At 38.4% G+C, this 25,292-nt stretch overlaps 2 protein-coding genes across 4 annotated transcripts in view; one reads left to right on the top strand and one right to left on the bottom strand.

Moving 5' to 3' along the window:
- Positions 1-23,410, top strand: part of LOC142056642 (complement C1q tumor necrosis factor-related protein 7) — a 125,843-nt gene extending 102,433 nt beyond the window's left edge. For 2 of the 3 annotated variants that reach the window (XM_075091840.1, XM_075091839.1), the window contains exons 22-35: positions 1,143-1,310; positions 2,804-2,909; positions 4,283-4,392; positions 4,512-4,608; positions 5,860-5,958; positions 8,539-8,715; positions 12,467-12,670; positions 13,162-13,251; positions 14,065-14,178; positions 15,732-15,866; positions 18,144-18,266; positions 18,893-18,951; positions 19,439-19,616; positions 20,661-23,410. In XM_075091840.1, the coding sequence (XP_074947941.1) occupies positions 1,143-1,310; positions 2,804-2,909; positions 4,283-4,392; positions 4,512-4,608; positions 5,860-5,958; positions 8,539-8,715; positions 12,467-12,670; positions 13,162-13,251; positions 14,065-14,178; positions 15,732-15,866; positions 18,144-18,266; positions 18,893-18,951; positions 19,439-19,616; positions 20,661-20,849 (1,849 nt within the window). In that variant the 3' untranslated portion in view covers positions 20,850-23,410. Of the gene's footprint in view, positions 1-1,142; positions 1,311-2,803; positions 2,910-4,282; positions 4,393-4,511; positions 4,609-5,859; positions 5,959-8,538; positions 8,716-12,466; positions 12,671-13,161; positions 13,252-14,064; positions 14,179-15,731; positions 15,867-16,069; positions 16,232-18,143; positions 18,267-18,892; positions 18,952-19,438; positions 19,617-20,660 lie in introns of those variants that run through there. The other variant, XM_075091841.1, reaches the window with a different exon arrangement.
- FBXL5 (F-box and leucine rich repeat protein 5) overlaps positions 23,153-25,292 on the bottom strand; it is a 37,061-nt gene continuing 34,921 nt past the window's right edge. The window contains exon 11 of the mRNA XM_075091844.1: positions 23,153-23,817. Coding sequence (XP_074947945.1) covers positions 23,741-23,817 — 77 coding nt within the window. The 3' untranslated portion in view covers positions 23,153-23,740. The remainder of the gene's footprint in view (positions 23,818-25,292) is intronic.

Here is a 25,292-nt window from a genome sequence, read left to right as displayed (position 1 = left end):
TTTGAATTTTTCTTCCAAATCCCATAGTTGTTGATTTTATCGTTTATCAGTCATCACAGCACAGATGACTCTTAATTAGTGTTGCTCAATTAAAATCTGTGTAAGTAAACAAGTTGTGAAAGGTGGTTATTTTTTCTTTCATGTAGAAGTTGCTTGTGTTCACTATGAACGTGACATCCTTAAAGTACAACCAAAGTTTTTTCTATCAGCAGTATAAATCTAAACAGTTCCACCTGCTGGAGATACAGAGACTTGCTCTCTTAAAAAAGAGTTCATCCTATTTTCAGTTCATGTTTTCACGTCACAGAATGGAAAAATCCAAACAACACTATAATTATCTTTTGCAGTTGTTTAAAATCAAATGGTTCATTGATATTTTCTTATCATGAATACTAATTCATAATGGATTCTATTTGCTAATCTATATGGTTAGTGAATTTATAATACACCATAATTTGTTTAAAGCAGCTACTTAGTGAGATATTTCAGTAACTCGAGGTTTTGTGGTTTTTTAACAGTAATTACTGTGATTTTTTTATAATGTATAAGGAAGTAGTGCCATTGACTGAGTTTTTAAAGTAGCTTTTGGAATGTCTGCAGTTAATATCAATGACGTGTAAAAACATGGATCTGCTTTTTATTCTTTTCCTTTTTTTTTTTTTTTTTTTTTTCCTCCCCTTTGGTTCTGCTTTGCCTTGGGTTGTAAGTTCTGAGGGTCCAGGGTACGTTGTGGCATATTCATTCTGCTTCCTTTCTACAGCCTATTGTTTGTTGTACATAGCTGTGTAATTAGATTTTTTGCCTGTTGCAAACAGTGGTTGTAGTCATCTGCGAGATACTTTGTTTTATAGCACTGTAGCTTAGATCTGTCTTGAAGCTGTGTAATTGTCTTATTTGTATATTACCTAGTTTTGGAAAAAAACTTTTTTGCCCGCTTAAGTTATAGTTTCTGAAATATAAGACAGAACTGGATTATGTAGTACTAAATAAAATATTTCGACGTTCCCTAGAGTTTTGTAGGGCACTAATAGGAGCATGTATTTCCTTTTTCTGTTAGTGCATAATTTGCTTGTGCGTCATGGAAACACTAGAATGCTGGATTCTATGCAGAAATTACTAAATATCTGTTTTATGATTTTTAGTATTTTGGGACTCAGCCTCTTTAAACTGGCAGAGCCAAAACGACCGTTAAAACCCAGAAGAAAAGAAAGGAAGAAGGTCACAGCACAGAATTTATCAGATGGAGACATAAAACTGTTAGTGAACATCATTAGAGCGTATGATATTCCAGTGAGAAAACCAGTGATGAGGTATGTTTAAATGCCTGTTTCCAGTACAGATGCATTTTCTGGTTGCAGCTGGTTTGAGGAGAGATAATGCAACTAAAGCTGAAATTCAGCCATGTGTGTTGTTTTGATCCTCATGACAAAAACATATATACATTTATCTTTTTATTACTAATGATAAAGAGCTGCTGTTTGTGAGTTTGTAGAATAATATAATCATTTATCAATAACTGCTAAATTCAAGAAATGTTTTACCAAAAGCTGTATTCATCTGCTTGAGGAGAAAAAACTATCTGAAAGATAATTTACAGCTTTGACAACATTATAACTCCGGTAATATCAGATGAATTATACCTTAAGCAAGCCTGGTAGTTAGGGCAATTTTAATTGAGATCTTAATTGAATACCAAAAAAAGTAAAAAAGTATTTAAAAAATCTAGTTCTTCATTGTGGGTTACTATATTTGCCTCCTGAGTATAGCATGTTGGTCTTCATGAACTCTTTGTTCAAGTTAATGGACTGAGCCTAATTCAGCTCTGACTAATTTTAAAGGTGACCATTACCTCCAGACACATTAAGGCAATGCCTGCAGTGTGTGATGCTGTGTCATGTAAAGGTACTTCAGTTTTGAACAGTCTGGTTCAGTTCCAGAAGCAATGTATTAGTGCAGCGTTCCCCCTCTCCCACCCAAAATGAATACACCTTGCATGTAACTTGGAGATGTTTTCAAGCTGACCAATTACTGTGCATAAAGAATTTAGCGTCTTCTGCTGGTTTATCTCTTTACTGTAATAAAGGTTCGGTTGGATTTCTGTAAATAAGGTCATACTGAGAAAAGCAATTAATATTAGAAACATGTTGACAGGAAGGAAAAGGTGAAAATTTAAAGTCATTATCAGTATTAGAAGAATAGCTACATTACAAATTACAAAAACCCCTCCCAGTCTTTTTGCATTATATGATATATTATTTTGAGCTCCTTTCTCCATGAATAGTTGCTCTTTTGTAATCTCTACTGTGGTGTTATTACAAAAAAAGTTATGTGGAAACACTATAAAAATAAATATATTAACATTTATTTCACTCATGGGTTGCCGATTGTGTAAGATTCATATGGGTTTAATTTTGTCATAGAGGCCTTGCCTGGATACCATGAAGTCTACACTGTTTATGAATTCTGTGGGGATTCATCTCCTTAAACTGAAAAACCTGGGGCTCAAGGAGATTGTATGTGGAAGGCAAAAAAAAAAAAAAAAGTCTGGGGTTGATAAGCTTCTCAGAAAGGAGAGCCTCCAGGCACAAAGCACTCTTTTGCAATGAGGCTTACAAGAGTTATACACTCACTACCCCTTTCTGGCATTCTTTTCATGTTGTTTGATCAAATAAATATCTTTCCAAATTAAAGTCATAACATAAAATACCAGAAATATTTCCAGAATTCTGTATGATTAATACAGAATGTGAGGGACTCATAGTTTGTAATGTGTTTTCTTCTTGTTGTCTTTTTCCTCTTGAAGCAAACTTCAACAACCATCCAAATCTTCAAGGTCCTTTAATGAGATGTTTGCAGCCTCTCCATCAGCTCAGAGCCCAGCTGATAGCCCAGATTGGGCATTCAATCAGGTATATTACAAAACTAACATTTTCTTACATGAAGTTGTGAGCTCTTTTCCACAGACAGTAACATCATTAGAAAGATATTTTATCCCTCTCCTTGATCTCCAAAAAGCTGCAAAAGGTTCAGAGAAGGGCAATAAGGATTTCAGAAATACAGAATGGCTACTGTACAGTGAGAAACGGTAGGGCTTTTCAGCCAGAACGGCAGTAACTGCAAGTAGGGGAGGAGGAATAAGGTAGAGAGGCACAAAATCATGAGTACTGTGGAGACTGTGGGTAGGTGTTGGCTGTTTACAGGCTCTTTCCATGCAAGAGTGAGGGTTTGTCAAATCAAGCTGGTAGGAGTTAGGTTCAAAACAAACAGAAAGTTGTGATTCTTCATGCAGCAGTTAGTAGGTGCCCAGAGAAGTTGCTTACCCGTATTGTGGACTAAAGAGGTTTGCTTGGATTGAAGTGGGTGTTGGACAAGTATTTGGAAGAGTGATCCATTGGGAGTTACTAAATAGAAAAATCATTACAGGCATAGGAAGGTCCTTCATCTTAAAAATGATTGAAGCCTGGAAAAGTAATAGGAGAAAATATCATATATGCCTGGTCTGCTTTTACCCTTCTGTATGTGTTTGCTGATGGCCATTTTCTCAGCCTGAATTTTGAGCCTGGTGCACTCTTAGTCTAAACCAGCACAGCCATTTTTATGGCTGATACTGAAACTTCATTTGCTTGCTATTGAGAACTAAATTCAGCATCCTTGAGCATGACGATGGAAGCCCTTCAGGGATTTTTCCTGATTTTCTTATGATTTTCCTTCAAAATTATTGCTTCTTGAAAAGTAGAAAAGGTTCTGCCATATGTATTTCAACAATAATGAAATGCTCTATTAAGGCATTTTTAACCACATTAGGCATTTGTTGTGTCTAGTAGGAGCTGCTTATCTGTAACAGGGACCAGTTTCAGAGACGACCAGGACTGTAGCAGTGGGCTTCTTGGATTACAGATAAGAGGATACAAGTGCACTTTTTTCCACTGGTGTCTGGGAAGCATTTTCTGTTTCAGTTACCTTCTCTGATTAGATAGCCAGTAGCTTTCCCACTCTTAGGGGAAAATGTGGTTTAGCTTGTGTATATAAATATGTCAAGTATTCTGAATACACATAACCTTTAGAAAATGCTAACATATAAAATATTTTTTAAAGCTTCATAAACTCTTAGAAGTCTGGGAAGTGCAATATTTAAGGTGTGTTAAAGTTTTATCTGTGTTGGACCAGCCTGATCTCCAGAAAGTATACATTTATTTTTCAAAATACATAAAAATGTGTAACTTCTATGGTCTGATTCATTTTTATAGAGATCTGTTTCCTTTGTTTTGATCTCTATTTATAGGTTTTAGTCCGTCCTTTTGTAGAAGTTTCTTTTCAGCGAACAGTCTGCCGGACAACAACAGCAGAGGGTCCAAACCCCAACTGGAATGAGGAACTTGAGCTTCCATTTAGGTATGGCAAAATGAAGTAAAATTATTTCTGAGTAATAATAATGTACTTTGAGCATGCAAATCTATACAAATTTTCCTGTTCTGTTCAAGTCACTTTTTTGGTTTTTTTAACCTTTTTAGAGCTCCTAATGGTGACTACAGTACCCACAGTTTGCAGTCAGTGAAGGATGAAGTCTTCATTAATGTTTTTGATGAAGTCCTTCATGATGTTGTAGAGGTGCGTTCTCAATCGAAGGACAGTGTGCATTACAGAATATTATGAGCTTTTTGAAGTTGACAGAATAAGACTTAGCCATGAAATAGCTTTCACCCTCCTGTGCCTCTTTTTTTCTCTATTTTGTCATTCCTTAACAGTTTTGTATCTAGTCATTACTGCAAGATTTTTAGAGGGAGCATTCTTTACGGTGTTAGCCTTTCTCTGTACAAATGAAGCTTGTACTATATAATCTGCTTCGAGAGTTGAACATGTGTATGTAGTCTATTTTACTGATATTTAATGAAATTGGAGATAGTAAAATGAGAGGCAACATATGAATTGTAATCTGAATTGTATTCTTCTTAATCAGGATTTTTACTAAATTCAAGATGAATGATCCTAGTTCCTGTATTTTTATTAGCTATCACTTTATGCTCTGTCTCATCATGTTTTACAAGCTCTTTGGTGAAAAAAAAAATCTTTCACTTGTATATATTAATTTTTTTGAATGAGATAAAAAGTGCAAGTACTAGTAATAAGAAATTTTTGTAAGCTCTCGGAGTTGGCATAACTCCTTCCCCTGTTGAAACCAGTGAAAGCTTCCCCAGACAATTCAGTGTGCACAAAAATAGCAGCACTCAACATTCTTGAAAATAAAACCCAAAAATAAGCAATGCACACGTTTAACTGAGAACAGAATTCTGTCCTCTAAACTGAAATGGAATCTGATGCAGCAGAAGGAAGATACAGGCTTGAAACTCCAATGTCACTCTAGCCTTTAAAGATTTTTTTTTTTGACAACTTGTAGGCTGATCATATTAGATTTGGAAATCCCTGTTAGGCAGTACACATGAAAACAGTGCTTCTATTCCACGGGGTTTAGTTAGATTTTCATACAATTTTATCTTCAAAAAGCTGTTTTAAATACTAGTAAAATATTTCATTAGAAGACCATAGCATAATTTACTTTGTCTGAGAAGACTCTTGTGGGCTTCTCAGAATTTTGAGTTCTCTATCACAGGTGGTACAGGAGCTGAACCCTGAAGTGCAAGCACATTGTATCATGGACCATGACATTCTTGTATTTGTTCAGCACCTGACACACTTGAAAGGCATGCAGAATGACCACTGCCATACTAGTAACAAACTTATATTTGTTGTAAATTATTAAACCAATACAGAATTTTTATTAATACCTTGGCTAAATTGTTGATTGAACTAAAGGAAATAAAGCTGTCTTGCAAAGTTTTATGTTGGGCAACTTTTTAATAGGATGATCATGAAAGAGGAAGTGGAATCCGCACTCGTGTTGAGAGACACTGGCTGGGATGTGTTAAGATTCCATTTACTACGATATATTTTCAAGCGAGGGTAAGTATCAATAACTTGGAGTAAATCTCTTAAAATAGAAAACTGGAGAATGGAAAGGGGCTGGTAATGGAATATCAGATTTAACAATGTTCTCTGTAGCTGTTTATTTTTATGGAATTGTTTGAAAATGTCTTTGAAACCACTGGTTTTTGTCAAATTTGGTGAGCTTTTTTCAGTAAGTTCACATTTAGAAGGGAAAAGAGATAGGCAAACATACTTTTACACTGACAACACAGCCTGGCTTCCTTCAGTAATGAGGTTAAAAGTGGGAATTCTTCAGATGGTTTTGTCAGTTGCTTTTGAAATCTCTGGTATTGTACAGCTTAGGTGAACTAGGAATAGGAATATCACCTAGATAGGTGACAGGAAGCTTGCCCTAACTCTTCGTTTTTCACACATTTCATGAATCACCAAATTTTCACCTTTGCCTCTTCCAATCCCTTCTTTCCTCTATTTTTAGAACTTTTCAAGAGAAGATTTCTTCAAGACATATCAACACAGTCATGGCAGTGATAGTAAAACATACAGTTCTTCACAGGGGAAAGGCCATCCATCCTGGACGTAGGTTAAGGAAACTAATTTTTCGCATCAGTAGTCCTATCATATTGTAATCTTGCTGTGGGACTCGTTTTTCTTCAGGGCAGTTACTTTCGTAGGTTGATCAAGTCATCATATAACAAAAGTCTCGGTCTCTTACTTCATGAAGATTCTGGCATCAGTTGCATAAACGTTACTTTGCTTTTCTCTGTCTATATGGGACACTTCTCAGGTTCTTAAGGCCTTTAAACATACTGGCCTCCTGGATTCTTTGACTGGAGGATGAGTCTGCAGGGGTCTCATATAATTTAAGTGCAGTGCTTGGAGTTCAATGTGGTTTTCCTGGGCGCTCTGTTTGCAAGACATACCAGAACGTAATTGTCACAGGATTCAAGAAAGCATGGCATTCTTTTCATTGCTGAGAAATTTTGGACAGTGTATCTCTAACCAGTGCTAGTCCACTTGCTTCTGCTAGATCATTAATAATACACCATCTTCAACTTGGGAGGTTAATCAATGAATTTAGGTGCTTGAGGGTTGTGGTGCCCTATAGAATGAAGCTTTCATTGACTTCAAAGAAGATGTAAGCAGTAAGAAGGTCTAGCCTTCTTTTCATGAGTCTTTGGCCATCCTCTGCAGACAATGTCACATAATATCACCACAGTTGGTATAGGTCAACAAACAAGAAAGAACAAGACCCTTTACTCTTTTTAGGGAAATGTTCCACACCGAATGCATAAATTTACCTGAGAAGTGTGTCTGCTCACAGACTTGAGAGACTTAATGGGCAGACTTAGAGATTTTAACAGACTGCTTACCAATACATAGTGAAGGACAAAGCCTATACTCCATCTCTGAGGATTACAAATACTGATGTCAACCTCTGTTCTTTGTATTAGTTGTTGGCGTATCAGTCTTTCTGTTGTAGAACCAGAGTAGCTCCAGGGTTCCTGTTGGATGCACTCCTGACTGTCTTTGAGGAGGTAGGAGGGACTGCAGTTTGTGATTGCAGTAGTATGAATGCCTGCATAGATCTTCCTAGCATTAGAGATTCTTTTCATTTGAACAGGATTTCTTACTGAACTTGAAAAAGCCTGATCAGCCCAGCGGTTTTATCAAGGTGCAATTAAATTTCAGTAGCAAATGAAGCATGTCTTCAGCCCATTCCACTCTACTGCAGCAGAATTCAGAGTGATTTATTTAGAGTTTTCTCCTCATCAAAACTCAGTTTTGTTCGTAAATGTTTGATGGGCCAGCCCAGTGAGTCATCTGTTCATCTTCCACACCCAGTGAAGACGGCCTTCATGATGGCAGTCATCTGAATTCTGCCCAAATCAGGAGGTTAATCTTGTCACTTTTCTCTTAAAGGTATGTACTTCCACTGTTGAGACTTGCCTGAGCAAGTGTGGGGCATGCTGTCTCTTGTCTGACACAACCTTTCAGAAAGACCTTCTGTTTGTGGTGGCAGGGGGAGGTGCAAAGGGCTGGTGAGTCTGTCAGAGCACTCTTCCATGGGGAAGCTGGCTGAATGGGCCCAGTTCCAGCTGCACCCAAAGAGCATCAGCAGCTTCTGCTGGAGCATCATTCCCACATCACTCGAACATAGGCAAAGGCCTGTAGATGTGATGCTGCATTCAGAAGCATAGTCCGGCAATGTGTATTATTGCCGTTTTTGTCATTTTTCCACATAAATAGTGCCATGTGGAGATTGCTTTTTCAAAGAAAAACAGTGCAAGGTTGGTACTCTTTCTTTCTCTAAGAACTAGTGTGTATGATTTCCATTACATTAAATATTAGTGTCTGTAATATGCAAGAGAGGCTGAAATCCAGCTGTAATTATTACATTTAACATGTCTTGTTTTCCCCATTTCCCCCACAGTTAATCAGTATATATTTCATATTCTCTCATTTTATTGTTTCGTAATTCAGATTAATAAAGAAATCACAGGAACAAAATATTTGAATACGAATAGCAAATGTATTTGAGAAGAAAGTTTTGCTGTTTTGTTTCTAATGAGAAGTATTTCTCTGTATATGTTGTAGATTGATGGTACATTTAAGGTGGATATTCCACCAGTCCTCCTTGGCTACAGCAAAGAAAAGAACCTGGGAATCGAGAGAGGTTATGATTCTGTGCGAAATCTGAGCGAGGGCTCGTACATAACACTGTTTATTACCATCGAACCACAGCTCATTCCTGGAGAGCCAGTCAGAGAAAAGGTAACTAATCAGTAATTCATCATACTCATGCTCTTTGTTTCCAGTGGTGCAGTTCTTGAGATGCATATAAATAGGTATGCTTCATGTACCGAAGGGCATGAATACAAGTACAGAAGGACATTAATACAACTTCTGAGTTTTCTGCTTCAAATTTTTCAGCTCGTTTCAATTTAATTGGGTGCACCATTAAGTTAGACGGACACGTAATGCATGAGAAATAACTTTCACCAGGTATCTAGGTCCAATGTTAATAGAAAGCAAATTTCCATTCATTATCTGTGAGCATGTAATTTTCCCATTTACTTCTGTAAACAATAAAGTATTCATGTGAGTATTTGTGAACAGTGGACGAAAAGGAGATGGCAGGTGCAAACATAGTATTTTCTTGCTTCTGTGTTTATACTACTCAAATACAGCATTTATTATTTATGAATTCATGCATGCCTCCAGGTCTTGAAAATAATTATTTCTCGATAGCAGCCGTTATTTTTTTCAGTTATTTTACTAAAACAGAAGTGCCTTACACTAACAACAATATGTAGTTAAAATGCATAGAGCACTTGCGATTGTTTGTAACATCATGCAATGATTTTGAGATCCATTCAGTAAGGATGTGTGTTTTTCATGCACAAATAGCAGCGGTTCATTCTTTTCCAATTCAGTGCTACATTGGTCATTTATTAGAGGCAAACAGGAACTGGAGAGAAAAGTCTATTGTTATGTAATTTATTTTTCAGAATAAATAAAAAATTGTATCATGCATTCTAAAAACTCTCTTTCCTGTTAAATTATAGTCTTGGAAACTATTCAGTCTTATGTTTTCCTGCTCTCATGCAATACTGTGGGAGTTGTTATAATTTAGTACTGCTGAAAATAAAGAAAATTAATAAAGTGCATTCATGGATGCCTTTTAAGGTTAATTAGTTTGAATTATAATGTTACTACTAGTACCTAAAACCATAAATATAAATTTAACAGCCTTGAAGCACCTTTAATAGATGAGACTTTAGTCAAGAGTTTCACAGTGTTAATCTTCACATAAAGTAATTAGTTGCTGGGAAAAAAATGTACTGAATTTGTAAGGAAACAGACTTCTATTTATGGAAGAGCCTGTCTCCAGTACTGTTTCAAAAGAAAAATCGTAGAAATTCAAATAAGGGGCAGGATTATTGTAAAATATGATGGACTGTATGTTGCAAATCTTGACCTCTCTAAATAATGAGTAAATATTCAGAATTTCTTGCATAAATGCAACTTGATGCTTAGTTACTAAAAGGTTATGTATTGTATCAGTACTTAGTAAAATGGTGCAGTTTGGTAGCTATATTTAGAATTGATTTGAACAATTCAGATGGAAAAAACAGGATATTTTATTAAAGTCATAGATCTTTCTGACATAAGTTCTCTTTCATTTCAAAGATGAAAATAGGAGCTAACTGCCCCTTACCAAAACTCAGACATAAAGAACTACAAGGAGGCTGAAGTACCTTCCATGCTGAAGATGCAGCAAAGATTCATAGCACACTAGGTCGCAATACAGGAAATTAGTCCTATTCGAAGTAGCAAGAAATACTACATGTTAAAGCTTCTCCTCAGAAGGAAGCCATGCTAAGAAGAGAAGGGGCAATGGGTACAAGTTGCACTAGAACAGGTTTTATCTCAATATAAGAAAGAAATTTTTTACAGTGAGAAAAACCATTCACTCAAACAATCTCCCCGGGCACATGGTACAGTCCCTGTCGCAGGAGGTTTTCAAGATGCGATTGGACAGAGTGCTGGATAATCTCATCTAGGTCCCTTTCCTGCCAAAGGCTGTACCAGACAGCCTTTCGAGGTCCCTTCCAACCTGGGCTGTTCTATGATTCTATCAAAGCTAAACTGTACCAAAAAATATGCATTGTCACTGAAGTGCATTGAAAGTAAAACCAGGAATAAGGGAAGAGTTGCTGAGGTAAGAAGACTACTGGTACAAAAGTTCTGTTTTCTAAATTTGAAGAACAGTGAAAAAAGCAGTTAAGTTTAATTAAACAGTAGGAGTTTTTCCGGATTTTTCTTCACTCTGCATTAGAGATGTTTCTAAATCTTCAAAAAATTTTACTAAGTCGTAGATGATTTGTTTACCTTGGATATTAAGCCAAACCAAATTATTTCTTTAGCAAACTTTGTACAGGATTTTCAAATAATCCATTTTTCAAAGCAATATAAATAGAAAACAATAAAATATAATTTAATGTCAGAGGAAACTCAGTAAAGCAGGACCAAATTCATTAAGATACTGTTCTATTTTAGGTGGTATGTATCTAATGAAACCTGTACATAAAAACACTACTAAAGTGACATGTGCTGCGTATTCTGTGACTGAAAAAGTAACTATTTTGTGCTGCAGCTCCCCAAAACTAACACATGTACTTATTGCAGAAAGTGTTTGGCATAAAATGACAGAAACTAACTATTTTGCTGTCCTTTGTTCCTATTCCTAGCCCTTCCTTCTGTAGTTAAGTAAATACTTGTGTACTGTTTTAGGCTGCTAAGCTTTATTTTAGTTTAATTTTACAATACCTTTTTTTGTTTCTTTACCTATTTTCCTCTCTTTCTTGCTGTCCTTCCTGAATCTCTATATAGATGAATGAAATGCTTAAGAAGGTACAATATTAGTAAATTAAATCAGTTGAGAGATTCTGGTTGTTCCCTGTTTCGGGTTTAGCTTGGTTTTGTGCCATTTAGCAGACTTTTTGCACTTTGCGTTGCTTGACTCTGACAAAGCAGTTGTTTATTTGTCAGTAATATTTGCAGTGAATTAACTACATTTAAATTTACAAAGGGCCATGGGCTTTGTATTTCAGCTGTTAATTATGGTTGAGAAGAATTATCACCACCACTGTGTGCCTTCTCTGCTGACTTGGAGGTCTAGCTGCAGGGCCCTGCCCCAGCTGTTCCACTTCTGATTAGTTTGAGAAGAAGGGTAACAAACCACAAAGTGGTTTATTTTGAACAAAACTATTATGAAGGGTGAGCTTTAATTCTCAGCGCCACTAGAAATATGCAAGGGATTCTAAGTAGCTGAAAAATGCTATCTTGACTGATCCTAATACCTTTAAAAGGTGTCAACTTAGGTGACATATGAGCAAATAATTGTCATTGTTACATAATTAATATGTGCTACAGTTCTATATTTGCTCCTGGAAAATATAATCTAAAATTCTTTAAATTTTAGACAAGTCTGAATTATAAGGATTCATCTAAAAATTACTTGGACCTTCTCTGCAAATATTTTGGCATTGCGCAGGGTTGTTGCAGTATTGTTTGTATAAAAATTACTGGGATTTTGTGTATAACCTCAATTTTGGTTTTAATGGACTGTTATGTGAATAGTATGCAGGATTAGTACCTAACCATAATTGTTTACCTTTAAATTAACATGGGATGTTGCATACTCATTCCTGCCATTTTACTTGACCGTAACTTTCACTACATTTTTCAGTGCTTTAATAAAGCCAGCTTATAAGTACAGGTCATTATGTTCATTCATAAGTAAATGAAAATTGCTTGATTTTCCATTACCTTGACCTTTCTTGTGTGTCTGTGATCCAAAGTGTATACTACAAGCAAAGTTCAAAATGCTAATAGGACAGAATTTTACATTCCTTTGACGGTCCTGTAAATGGTGAAATAAGGCCAAGTATAGTAAAGATTTAAGCCAAAACTATAAATAAAACTATTTTTTTTTAATAAATTCTACTGTCTTTTGAAGTTTGATACCCAAGAAGATGAGAAATTGCTCCAGGCAGCAGAAAAGTATGAAGCTGAATGTATGTCAAAGTTTCCAAGTCGCCAATGCCTAACAACTGTAATTGACCTCAATGGCAAAACAGTTTTTATTACCAGATATATCAAACCTCTGAATCCACCACAGGAGCTTCTTGATGCCGTCCCAAATAGTTCTCAAACAGCAGCAGTAAGTATTTAGAAAAGACAGTGAAGTTTCTGGGGTATAGATTTCAGAAGGTATGTGTTCGCATGTGCACATGCATGTGCACATAGGCACATAACATTTTTATATGTTTGCTGTATAGCTGTGCTTTTTGTAGAGGAAAAACTAGAGATACAAAATAAAGTAGTAATGACTATGCGTGATACACTGTAAATCCATCCATAATGATGCTAGAAAAGGATATCTGTCTTCTCTGGAAAAAAATAGGTTTGTTAATGAGTATTGTCCTTTAAAAGACAAAGAATTATGCCAAACCTCAGTGGGAGTAAATCATATCAGTCTTTGATATAAATTCTAAAATGAGCTAGCTGCTACTGTAATGAGGTTAGTCAGGTTTTTTGTCATTGGTATACGTTTCCACAGCACTGTGCTTCACATCTGGTATAATACTACTGTTGTTGTATACCTGTGTTAGGAATGGAAGGGGTGACTTGCTGTGTTTCATTTTCTTGCAGGAATTGGTGGCTCGGTATGTTGCTTTGATTCCTTTTTTGCCAGATAGTGTGTCATTTGCTGGAATTTGTGATTTATGGAGTACATCAGATGTAAGTAATGCATTAAACAAGTCCTTGATCCTCTTGAATGTGATGTAACTTCCTAGCAGCCCCTGCTTCTGGGAGGAGTTTGTACTAGATGAGCTGTGAGGTCCCTTCAGACCTAAATTATTCTGTGATACCGTTATTGTGAGGACTGTTTGTCTTTATAAGCCATTTATTTCAAAGAATGAGGACTAAAGCTTGAGAAAAGGTGCTCATCCTGACATGAGCCAAAATTTTTATCTTAGATAGGTTGCAATTGATTGACCCTAAGAATGCTTAGGGCTTTAAGCTTTTCCTGGCTTTTTTTTCAGTTACAAACCAACCCAAAATGGCTAGTCATGCCCAAGTGAAAAGATGCTGACTGATGGAGACTTAAAAACTAGATTTAAAGTTGATCATTGTAGTTCCAAGGAGTTACAGAAAAAACATTGCATGCAAAGTCAGCAGTAATGGGAGATTTAGTGTTCTTTGTCACATATAAATAAAACCTGTGATCTGTAGAATAACAGCAGACATTAAGTTAATCATAGACAATGTTTTTACAGTCTCAAAACTTTTCTGCAAAATCCAGAATAACTCAAAAGATAAAGCCCTTGATTCTAGTGGTAAAATCTCAGATCCGCATCATGGATTTTCACAGCTTTCACTGTTCATCCTGCATGTTGAGCTGTGCCCAATAAACAATAAAGATCAATTGCAAAGATCTGAGAGGACTCTTTTGCTTCAGAGTTGTTAAGAAATATTAAATGTTGTAAGTTTGAAAACATGGTTGATGACTGCATGGAAAGGCTTTGTTTTTCTTTTTTGTATCTCAATTAGCAATTTCTTTACCTTCTGGCGGGAGATGAGGAAGAACATGCTGTGCTCTTGTGTAATTATTTCCTCGGTATGGGGAAAAAAGCCTGGCTTATCATCGGAAATGCTATTCCTGAGGTAAGAGGATTTTTTTCATTTGGTCTGAATATGAACTTTTATTCTCTGAGTCTTTGGTTCCTACCAATGGATAGAATTGTTTCTTGCTGGATTGTCTTTCCAGGAAGTAATCTAAACATTGATGCTGCTGGAACCAATTCTTTCCAGGGAGAAAAAAAAAAAGACGTTGAAAGTATATCTTAGTAAAAGTATCGTCTGGTTTGGTTTGTTTTTTTTTTTTTCCAGGACCCATGCTTCCACGCTTAATCTGGTAGTAGCTGTTGTCCTCATAGTACATAGAACACCAATCATCTGACTGGACTTCAGCTTGTATAAATGGTGTGCCTGGGACAAAGGTGATAGAGACAGTCCATTCACAGCATCCGTGTCGTGAATAGGCAGCCTGTGACAGAGCTGGGGTGGGACTGGGTAAAGGTTGAGAGGCAGCAGGAGAGCGTTAGGGGTTTGCCAGGGATTCTTACTGGTATGTACACATCCCTTGATTCTCTCTCCAGCTGATGGCAAAGCTGCAGCAAGAGTCGTGATAGATCTGTTCAGGCTCGACCAGTCAATCTTCATCTGCCTTCTGTATATACGGGCAGGTTAGGCAGTCTGCTTTGCCTTGGGCTGCTGTGTGCCCTGTCGCTGCTGCGAGCCCCCTGCGCGCAGTCTGGCTTAGACTGGCTAAGAACTAAATTCTGTTGCCCCTTAGGAGATGCATTTGTTCTCAGGGAAGCACTCAGATTTTCAAGTAACCAATACTTTTTTTCAAAGAGATGGTAAGACTGTTTATAATGCAGATTTCTGCCATTAGTATCTTAAATTACCAAGCATCTGTGAAAGCTTTGCTGAACAGAATTTTGGTTAAAAACCCTGTCAAGACCAGTTTCTTCAGCACATTCTCAGATGCTGCAGTGGCAGGAACAGGTACTCGGGTACATTCCTTACACTCCAAATCTGATGGAGACGGTAGTCCTTAATAAAGCGTTCAGTTTATGCATGCTGTAAGGAAGGGGATTATTCCAGGTATTTCAAGGTACCTGGAAAATCTGGGAGATAACAAGAGCAGTTTAGGGATTCCTGATAGAGAATATAAAAAGATAGCTGGGAAATTCCATATGTGCCTGTGTGAGGGAAGGCTGATGGATGAGATGTGACATGTGCTGCCCAGGCGGCAGTCCTTCAGCTTGGAAGTTGCCCGTGGATAATGCTGTGGCAGCAGACAAGCAAGGCATGCTGATACTGAAGTGACATACGTTAAACGTTCCTGTTTATGGAATTTCTCATCAGTTCATAGCTGAACCAAGACAACTTTCAGAATCTATATTTTAAGAATGGCTCAGGTCTGTGTATGTCTAACGTTTCTGTGCCACGTAAGAAATAGAGAACACATCATTATGTAAATGTTAGTTGGTTGAATTGGATTAAGCTGTAAATTATTCCAACCAGTTTTCCCCGAAAAGTACTACTAATCTCAATAGTAAGAATTTAATATTCCAAACATTCCAAAGCATACTGTCTTTGTAGCCAATTTTAAAACATATCTCTCATACTTTTTTTTTTTTTCTTCCTAGGGATCAACTGCATATGTGTTAACTTTGGAACAAAGCCAATATGTAATTTGGAATCCCAGTACTGGATGTTTTTATGGGCAGTATGATACTTTCTGCCCCTTACAAAATGTTTATTGTCTGATCAGCTGTGATAATGTAAGCGTACCCAGTCTTGTCACATTTCTATACACTTAAGAGCCGATAACTTGATATTTTTCTTGACCTTATGCATCATTTGTTCATCAACATAACTATATTTCGTCTGTCACGTTATAACTGATATTATTCAATCTTAAGTAGTTTTTTCAGCTACTTTAAATACTTAAGAAAACTGGTTGTTTTGGTTTTTCTTTAACCAGCATTTAGGTGGATCATGACATCCATTCATATAATTTTCATTACTGGGTTTTACTTGGATGGCCTAAGAATATGTTCAGTTTACCACTGCTTAGCCAAGGAGCAGTACTTCAGAAAAGCTAACAGTTTGCAGGTGAAGTGTAACTGAAAAATGAAAACTAAAGCATGTGGGAAGGAGTCACTTGAGTTGCATACGAATGGTCCAACGTGCAGAACACAGAGCGGCATTACAAGGCACAAAACCTGTTACCGATTTTTTGCCTGGGGTAAAGTCCTCCTGTTATTTTGCTATAAAATACAAGTAATGTAATACAACTAGTGCCTGTTCACAGTCTACTATTCACTGTGTGGCTGGAAACCCTCTGAGCGATAGCAGCATGGGAGAGGAGAGGGAAGACATCGTAAGAGCTGTGCGGCTCAGGGCAGGCAAACCAAAGGCCACAGCACGGGGCCGAGCCGAGCCTGTGTCGGGAGGGGCAGAAACGCTGGGCAGTTTCCTGCCAGCAGCACTCCCTGCCTTGGCTGGAGGCCCACCCTCGCAGCTTCTGGGGACACAAACGAGGGCACGTTAGTGAGGTAGAGACGCGTGCGGAAGTCTGAAACTGAGGAAAGAGAAGATGAGTTTAAAAAAAAAGAACCCTAGGATTTATTTGAATGAAAAGTGGAAGTTGAGTTTAAAAGTTTGCTCCTCAGATTTCTGGAACCACTATACGCAACAGAGTGAGTCAGGCTTCCACTGTGCACCAAAACACGGCAAACATTTGTTCTTATTTTCTGTATTGAAAACATACCTGGAGAAATCCTTTGAAGTGTCATGCATTTTAAGTTTTGTTTTGTTCTTTAATCATCTGGGGTTTTATTCTAAACACAAGGCTTTGGATGAAAATTTAATATTACAAAGCGTGTTTATTTTAAAAGTGTCAGTTCTGTCTTTCATTGAAAGTGTTCTGGGGAGTGGTTGAATTGGTGAGGTTAGTGGTTTTTTTTGTTTTCTGGGTTTTTTTTAAGTCATACTAAACCTACAGTTAAGAGAAATGTAACTTAATTCTTGATTGCTGGAAGAGGCAACTGAGGACTTCAGCACTGACAACCTAATCAGCTAACCTTGACCTGCAGAGCTCAACACCTTTCAGTCCACAGGTGCCTCTGAGCAGGTGTGCTGCCAGCACAGCGATGCCGCTTCGTATCCAACAGGGGAAAAAAGCTATGCTGTGTCATAGAGGCTGCACACAGAACCGTCAGTTACAAAAGGTTACATATTAATTAGTACATATGCATAATTATTGTTGGTACATTTTGCAGCCTTAGCAGCAGTTATTCAAAGGTTGTTTTGAACAAGAAGCCTACAGTGGTTGCATGCTTTAGACTAGGCTCAAACACAGACCAAATTCAATGTCTATAAAGAAGCGGAGTGCAAGACGTGGGTTTTCCTTGATGGCAAAATATACACAGCTCTGTGTGCGTCTGCAATACCTACTTATCTTCTGCATCGTAACCTTGAAATAGCAATGGTGCCAGGGTGCAGCAGGCTACCAGGCATCACACCACAGCTGCACTGTGCTGGGCTGTTGGAAGAATTTCAGCAGCATTCAGAAAAGACTTGTGTAGCAATCCAGAGGGGTGGGAATGCAGCTCAGGACAGCAGAAGAAACTGGAGTATACTGTAACCCAGCACCATGTGATGCTGAAGCGATGGTGAAGGCAGAAAGTTTCTGAAAGCATAAACACTGCCAAGGTGCACAGTAGATGAGGTGTTGAAAAAGAAATACTGGAGACAAAAAAAAGATTCAGCAGGAAGGTGCCAGCTGCAGACCAGCAATTCTGTTCATACACGGGTCTCAAGCCATACTCAAGCACAAGACATGACAGACCACCAGCATCCCTTTTGACACAAGAATGCAGAAGCTGCCCATCAGCTGGGACTGTACAAGAGTGCCTTGTTTCATACGAACTCATACTGGTAATTGCTGTGGGAGGTCAAGATTATATAGTATTTTACTGCCATGTAAGTGGGATGTGGTCCATGGCTGTGATTGATTATATGCTGCAAGTTAAAACAGATTTGCTTTCTTGTAGATTTGGTTTAATATGCAAGAATATGATTCCCCAGTAAGGATAAATTTTGATATCGGCAAACCAAAACTTTGGAAATCTTTCTTTTCAAGAAGCTTGCCCTACCCCGGTCTCCGCAGCATTCAGGTATTAAGGGATCTAGTACCAACTTTGTTTGAGGGGTTGAGCGATCACAAACTTAAGTCTGTTTCTTTATACTAAGTTCTTTGTGCTTGTGTGGTTAAGTATGTTTATGTAATAGCATTGGGTTTTAAAAATATCTTCCCAGGCACTCCTTAAAAAAAATTGAAAGCAGAAATATGGCAAAGTAATTGGTTTTATACAGAATGAATGCACATCTGCTGGCCTCTGAATTATCTATGTAAGATCTCAGGACAACAGTGAAGTAAATGGGACAAATCTTTAACACAACCCTAGCCAAAGCAGGAGCTTGGTATTATAAAGAAAAGGTCAACTTTTGCCTTACAGTCAGGAGGGCATTAGTTGAAGCTGTACACACATCCTTCCTAGTTTATCTTCCTAGTTTATCAAAGGTATAAACAGTTGAAGGTTACCGGGAAAAGAAAAAAACCAGCATTACACACAAACATCTCATTGATGTTTTTATTACATTTCTCTTGAGTAATAGATCATTGTAGTGTAATTATGAACACATGCAAGTGTTCATCAAGGCAGTAACTCCTGAACTTACATTGCTGTATAGCCGGAAGAGATTGTGCTGTTTAATATTTAATCTTTTTCTTTATTGCTAGCCCGAAGAACTGGTTTATCAGCATTCGGACAAGCCTGCTGTGATGGAACTGCAGGGCAGGTAATTCTACTTCTGAAACAAATGCCATCAGTGCTGGTGCTGATCACTGGAGGTGGAGCACCTTCTTCTTACCTTCCTCAAGTGTAGCTATATCTGGGTCCTAAACACCTGCTTTAAATGCTAGGAATTGAGAGGGGCCTAAAATCAGAAACTGTAGCTTGCAGGGCCTTTTCACTTTTTCTCTCTTTACTAGAGATTACCAGCTAGAAAGAACTGATCAAGCATTGCTCTACAGTTCCATAACAAGCAAAAATGATGAGAGGCACAGGTGTAGACTAAAAAGGGTTGTAAACCCCTGGCCTCCCATTGTGTTACTGAACACGCAGGCAGCATACAGATGTGTTGGTGTTGCTTATCTGTGCTTTCAGGTACTGGTAAACTTAACTGACATCATTTATGTTTCCCAGAGTCTATACTGTGTCAAGGGAGATCAGTTCAGGTGTCCAGTAAATATCAGAAGTGTAGTAATCAGTATATTTTATTGCAGGATTGAAAAAATACTAAAAGATAAGATTATGGAATGGAGACCCAGGCACCTAACTCGTTGGAACAGATACTGTACCTCTACCCTACGTAACTTTCTGCCGTTGCTGGAACAAAACCAAGGCAAAGATATAGAAGATGACCATCAGGCAGAGCTGCAAAAACAGCTAGGAGATTACAGGGTACAGTTGTGAACACAGATGGCTCATGCATGGAAGCAGGACTCTAAATCCCTAGGATTTAGTATCACTACTCTGTGGTATAGAAGAGTGTCCTAGGCTACTTATTTACTCTACTACCAAACATCACAAAAGCTTTTATACTAAAGATAAACCAATGTCGTATTTACAGACTGAAGCTGTGATTGTCTATTTTGTTCCATTAGTAGATGCTGGAGACAAATTTTCTGTTGAATGTAAAGTTAAGAATTTAAAGATAAATCAGCTGTGCTGTTCTTGTGTTCTTACTGCACCACAACAGTCACTACCTCTGATAGATAAATCCAAGTGCACTGTCCCAGCTCTGGCTGCTTACGGGTTGATCGGTGCATTAGCTCTCCAGCCTGGTCAGTAAGAACCTGGCACCAGTGCTGAGTAGTGCTACACACAGTCTACTTACAGGGGCAGGAGGCACTGCCTTACTTCAGTGTCTACGCTTTGCTCCACTCTTTAAAGACAGAAGAAAATTTACTTCATTATTCACTGCAGCCACCACTGTACACATGCATTCTTCCTCCAGTCTGTTCTAAAGGTTAGGTCCTTCTGCCTTCCATGTAAAGCACACGTGGTAACAATACTGTACGCAGCTATGGCGATTTTCAAGGTGGGTTGAGGTTTCAGTTCCTCTTGGGCCTGGAATGTATAATGGGCAGGAGGCATTTGCCACCACAAATCCACAGCCAGTGCAGACACACCACCACAAACTGAAACCCGTAAGCAGCAAACTTACACTGTATGTGTTCAATAATATATTCTAATGGATTTCTAAACATCTTTGGGTGGAGTTCCAAGTAAACTAAAGAGGAAAAATGTCAAAGCTTGCCTGGAGTATATGAAATAGGGAGGTGACATTAAAATATAAAAGGGGCTTTTTTTTATTGAGTTTCCTCAGGCCAGCAACAGACCAGATAAATTTACATGCACAGTCAAACAGATTTTTAAAACTGTATTTATTCAGGTGCCTTTACCTTTTCTTCTTACGTGTTTTTTCCTCTTCCTTTCTCCCAGGTCTCTGGATTTCCTATTCATATGCCATTTTCTGAAGTCAGACCTTTAATAGAAGCTGTTCACAGCACAGGAGTTCACACCATTGACATTTCCAATGTTGAATTTGCTCTAGCCGTGTATATTCATGCTTACCCCCAAAATGTTCTCTCTGTATGGATTTATGTTGCTTCACTTGTTCGAAATAGGTAGTATAGACCAGTCAGAATACCCCAAGAAATTTGCTTACGTAGGGGTAAATACAACAGATTTCTCACACCACTGATTTGAGCTACCTGAAAATCAGGTTCTCACTGTTTTTAGTAGCTGCAAACACAAGCTTTATTCACCCTTCAACCACTGAAAATCTTGCTTATTACCGCTAAGGAAGAGACAGACAGCTTGAAGTTCCAGTACTAAGAGCTGATTTTCTATACGGTGTTTTGTAGCTCCCAGTGGGACATGACACTCTTAAAAGCATTACAGACGCCCGCATACAGCGGCATTGCGGAGTAGAATGGCAGAGTTTGGCCGCTGTATTTTCAGGTGAAACCTGGTTCCTGGAGTCATGCCTCAAAGCCTGTTTTTAGCTAGTCAGTTTATCTACAGACCTCCTTCCTCTTCAAAGACGCTGTCCTTCAGTTACAATACAAATAGTTACAGTTTCCCAGGGCCTGCATTCCTGAATGAAGACCAGGCCTATTCACCTATGAATACATTTCATGCACCAGAGCCATCAGTGAAGGCCATACTTCAATTTTTAATAAGCTGCTGCTTCTGCTACTTCACACTTAATGTAATGCCAGCGCTATTTAGAGGTATAAGAGGACATTTTCTTGAAAGTATTTAATAAATATTTATACCAAAGCAGAAGTTTTTTTATATAAGAATTTGGTTAAATTACTTTTGAGTATGAGATCCTTATCTGCAAGTTACCCTAGTAAAAAATTATGATTTTTAGTATTCTTTTCAAATTCACTTCTTAGGGTGTAAGTAGTGGTTTTAACTGCTTATGCTGAGATATATATACACATACACATTTTTCCTGTAGTTACCTTCCTAATTAAACTCTTTCAAGCAAAAATGATGGTAGGTTGAGCTAGAAAGGATGTTCATCAGAACATATCAAAGTTAAGATTGTTCTTGAGCTCAATTTCAAAGTAGACGCAGTCCATCTAATACTAGACACAAAATCTTTGGTTTAGAGCGAACGTGCAGCAGGAGCCACAGGCTCTATAGTCTCCAGCAGAGAGGTGTGGCTACATCATCATTATACAGACAGTGCCTTGCTGAACAACACTGATGACATCTTCCATGTTTAGGCCCACTCCCCTCCGAAGGGTGAAGAAGAAACACGATGTAAGTGAACAGAACCTTCTGCAGCTGGTGCGGCCCTCAGCTGTGCCTCCACCAATCTGCACAGAAACCACCACCTAGCAGCAAGGAAAGGGATCTCTAGCTGCACCTCCCCAGCCTCAGAAACGAGTTCTGGAACAAGGAGAGATGCAAGAAAACCCACTGTGTGCCTTGCTACTCTCGTCTCACCTCTGTCAGCGCTGCACAAATGGTCACGTGCCTACACTAACCTTTGGGCACCAAAGTCAGTCTAATGCAGCTTCCTTGAACGAGCAGTTGCTGGAGTCACAGCATCCTTTCGTGTGTCTTCTGTAGGCTTCTGACTGAGCCCTGTACGTTCTGCCCCAGCCCACGTTCAGCTGTTACATGAACAGCCAGCTCTGCATCAACTCCACATTCACCGGTGTTTTTCCTGCCTTACCACTCTCCACTATTAGTGGCAGCAAGATGGTGTCAAAACTTGAGTTTACTGTAATCCCCAGCTATGCCTGCAAGCTGGCTTCCCAGACACCGAGAATCTGGAAAGCTACGTTACGTCACCATGACTGCTGTCCTAAATAAATACTGCTCTAAAGAATTTATCCAATTGATAAAACAAGTAAAATTTATGATTTTGACCTATTGTCAGCCTTCAAAATGAGGCAGGATGGGGGGAGAAAAAAAACCCATCTGCCTTCCACAAAAGCTGCCTGATGCCAGTCATACCAGCGGGCAGCCATTAAAGTTTGCAACTTAACGCGGGCTGCAACGCTCGCTTCCTCTTGCGATGGGCTCTTCCCCACGCGCTTGCCCACTACACCCAGACAGGGCATCCCCCTCCCTAGTGCAAGTCTCACTAAGCCCAACAAGGGATTCTCTGCCTCCCCGCTAGTCTGTACTCTTCAGTGAGGGGTGGTCTTAAAATTCAAAGTGATGGGGAAAATTATTTTTGTCTTCCACAGACTTCATATGAATGAAAACTGACTTTCTTGGAAGCTGTTTCAAACAATGCTTCTTAACACAGTCATGGAAAAAAAACCGTAGAAGAAACCCCCACGCACACACTGCGAGATTCACAGCTCTGCAACTACCACAACAGCCGCCCACCCATCTCTGCAGCCCGCTGGCGTGGTACGCCTGGATATTACACCTTAAAAGCATAAGTAACAACTGCTACATAATTTTTTTTATTGGTGAGAATCTTTTATTTGAGTATGTCTTTCAAGCCCAAATACAAAACCAAATGCAAAAGGAAGGTGGGAATCTCCCTCATTTTGCAATATAAAGAACAACTTCAGGATGAGAGGCAAGGGGAAGAAACAAGGCTCCTAAGGATGTATATAATTGTTACCCAAATGCAAACAATACATTTCAAGTTCTCTGCAGAGCTTCATATTGTACTTACGGATTCAGAATTTAAAAAAAAAAAACAAAAACAACACTTAACACAAAATAATCCAGTAAAGTATATTTAAGTGCCAAACCTGGAAGAAAGTGGCATTAGAAAAGAAATCTGAATGTTTTCCCATCTTCCCCAAATTAAGTAAAACAGAACCCAACACCCTTCAAACCAAATGAGATTTTGTGAGATCGTTACAACACTGTACAGTACACTCATAATTAAGATTTCGAAGTTGTGGGCAGGGTCAGGCTAGTATAACAAATCTCACTCCAAGGATTGTTAACACAAGATACGAACTGTAAGTAAAGTGCATGAAAGGAAGCCTGCTCAGCTAAATGAAGTAGACTGAAAGATCAGAAGTCAGCGGTCATTCGCCAGAGCGGCAGCAGGCCCGAAAACCACACTGCAAATTCTGGCATCCACTGGCGGTTTCAGCATGAGGACCTGCACAAAAACAGAACAAATGTGAAAAGAAGAAAAAGGCCATTTATTTAAATTCAGAATTCTTGTAACCTGGTAATTCAGAAAATGTCTCTTTTTTTTTAATACACTACACTTCATTCGGCACTGTGAAGCCTGACACGCTGCCAGTACTATCACAGTATAAAAACCTCAGTTGGAAGTTATTTTTCAAGAGATTTTTGCTCTGATAGCTTAGTCCCATTTAGATAGCACATTCGAAATGACACAGATGTACGATGAGCAACGTTAAATGAGCAAGTCTAAGCCAGCTCTCACTGCTGGCTTTCAGAATTGAGGTATATTTTCCCATTGTATATTTAACTCCCATTTTTCAAATTCAGATGACGACTTCATGGCTTTACCAAAGAAACCATCATCTCCAAGACTATTTCTACTATAATGGAAACAGTTTTTTTTATTCTGGAAGGTTTTTTTTCTCCATGAACATTTCAGGGTTGGCTACACCTCACATACTCTGACTGGAAATTCAAGAACTAAGAGGAGAAAATCACTTTCAGTATCGCTGCAGTTATCAGAAGCCAAAAGGCTAAAATCTAGCCATTCAAAAAGAAAGAAAAAGTTGCAAGCACAGAGAGTATGAAACGACACCGTAATTCTACCCACCTCCACTTACCTTTGCTTACTGTTATCCCTTTAATTTGAAATGTTAATGTGATCATGAGATAAGAAACTATTAAATGTATTAGTAGAGGATTTTATTTCCTGCACCCATACGGCCGCTTTAGAGACACAAACATTTACAATCAGGTTGGCTGAATGCTGGCACCCAACACAAATTGGAAGTGGGTTGCCGAGTTAACCAAAACAAGCAGGTAAAGACCTAACCAGGACAACCCACACTGCCCCCCTTGGTACAGGAGACAAAAAAAAAAGGTAATGTTTAAGGTGTTTTTAATACATTTAGAAGGGACTAGCAAAATAATGTAACGGGCTAGGCTCCCCTGGAACAGTAACTTAAAAGTTGTAACTCAATTTCCAAGAACCTGGTGCCTGGAAAACAGCGTTCTGCCTTATGCCACACGCCACTGAGCAACAGTCTACAAGGTAATTAAGTTAACATGTATGAGACTGAATAAAACAAACCTGAAGCTATAATGAAGGACAATGGTTACAGTATGTGAAAAAGTAAACTTTTCATTTGTCAATAAACTTGTTTTCAAATCTTTTTGTTCACCTGAACTAAATTTTGATCCTCCAAGTCACTTACGAGCTAGAGTTTGAAAGCTTCTTCGTAAGTCCTTTAAAAAGGAGACTCGGTGCTTCTGAATAGCTGGTTTAGCAGAGCATGTTCTGTGCAGCAGCATTTTCCAAGTCGTAGCTGACCCTCCTCACCGCTGCCACAGCTAAGCAGCACATCAGTAATTCTGAAGCAACTGTCACATTTCTAGTAAAATCCTTGTTGACAAAACGTACAGAACCACAACATCCCAAGGAAG

This window comes from Phalacrocorax aristotelis, chromosome 4 (genome assembly GCF_949628215.1).
Source record: "Phalacrocorax aristotelis chromosome 4, bGulAri2.1, whole genome shotgun sequence".
NCBI lineage: Eukaryota > Metazoa > Chordata > Aves > Suliformes > Phalacrocoracidae > Phalacrocorax > Phalacrocorax aristotelis.
Note: the sequence above shows the minus strand (reverse complement) of the source record. Positions and strands in the feature narration are given on the sequence as shown.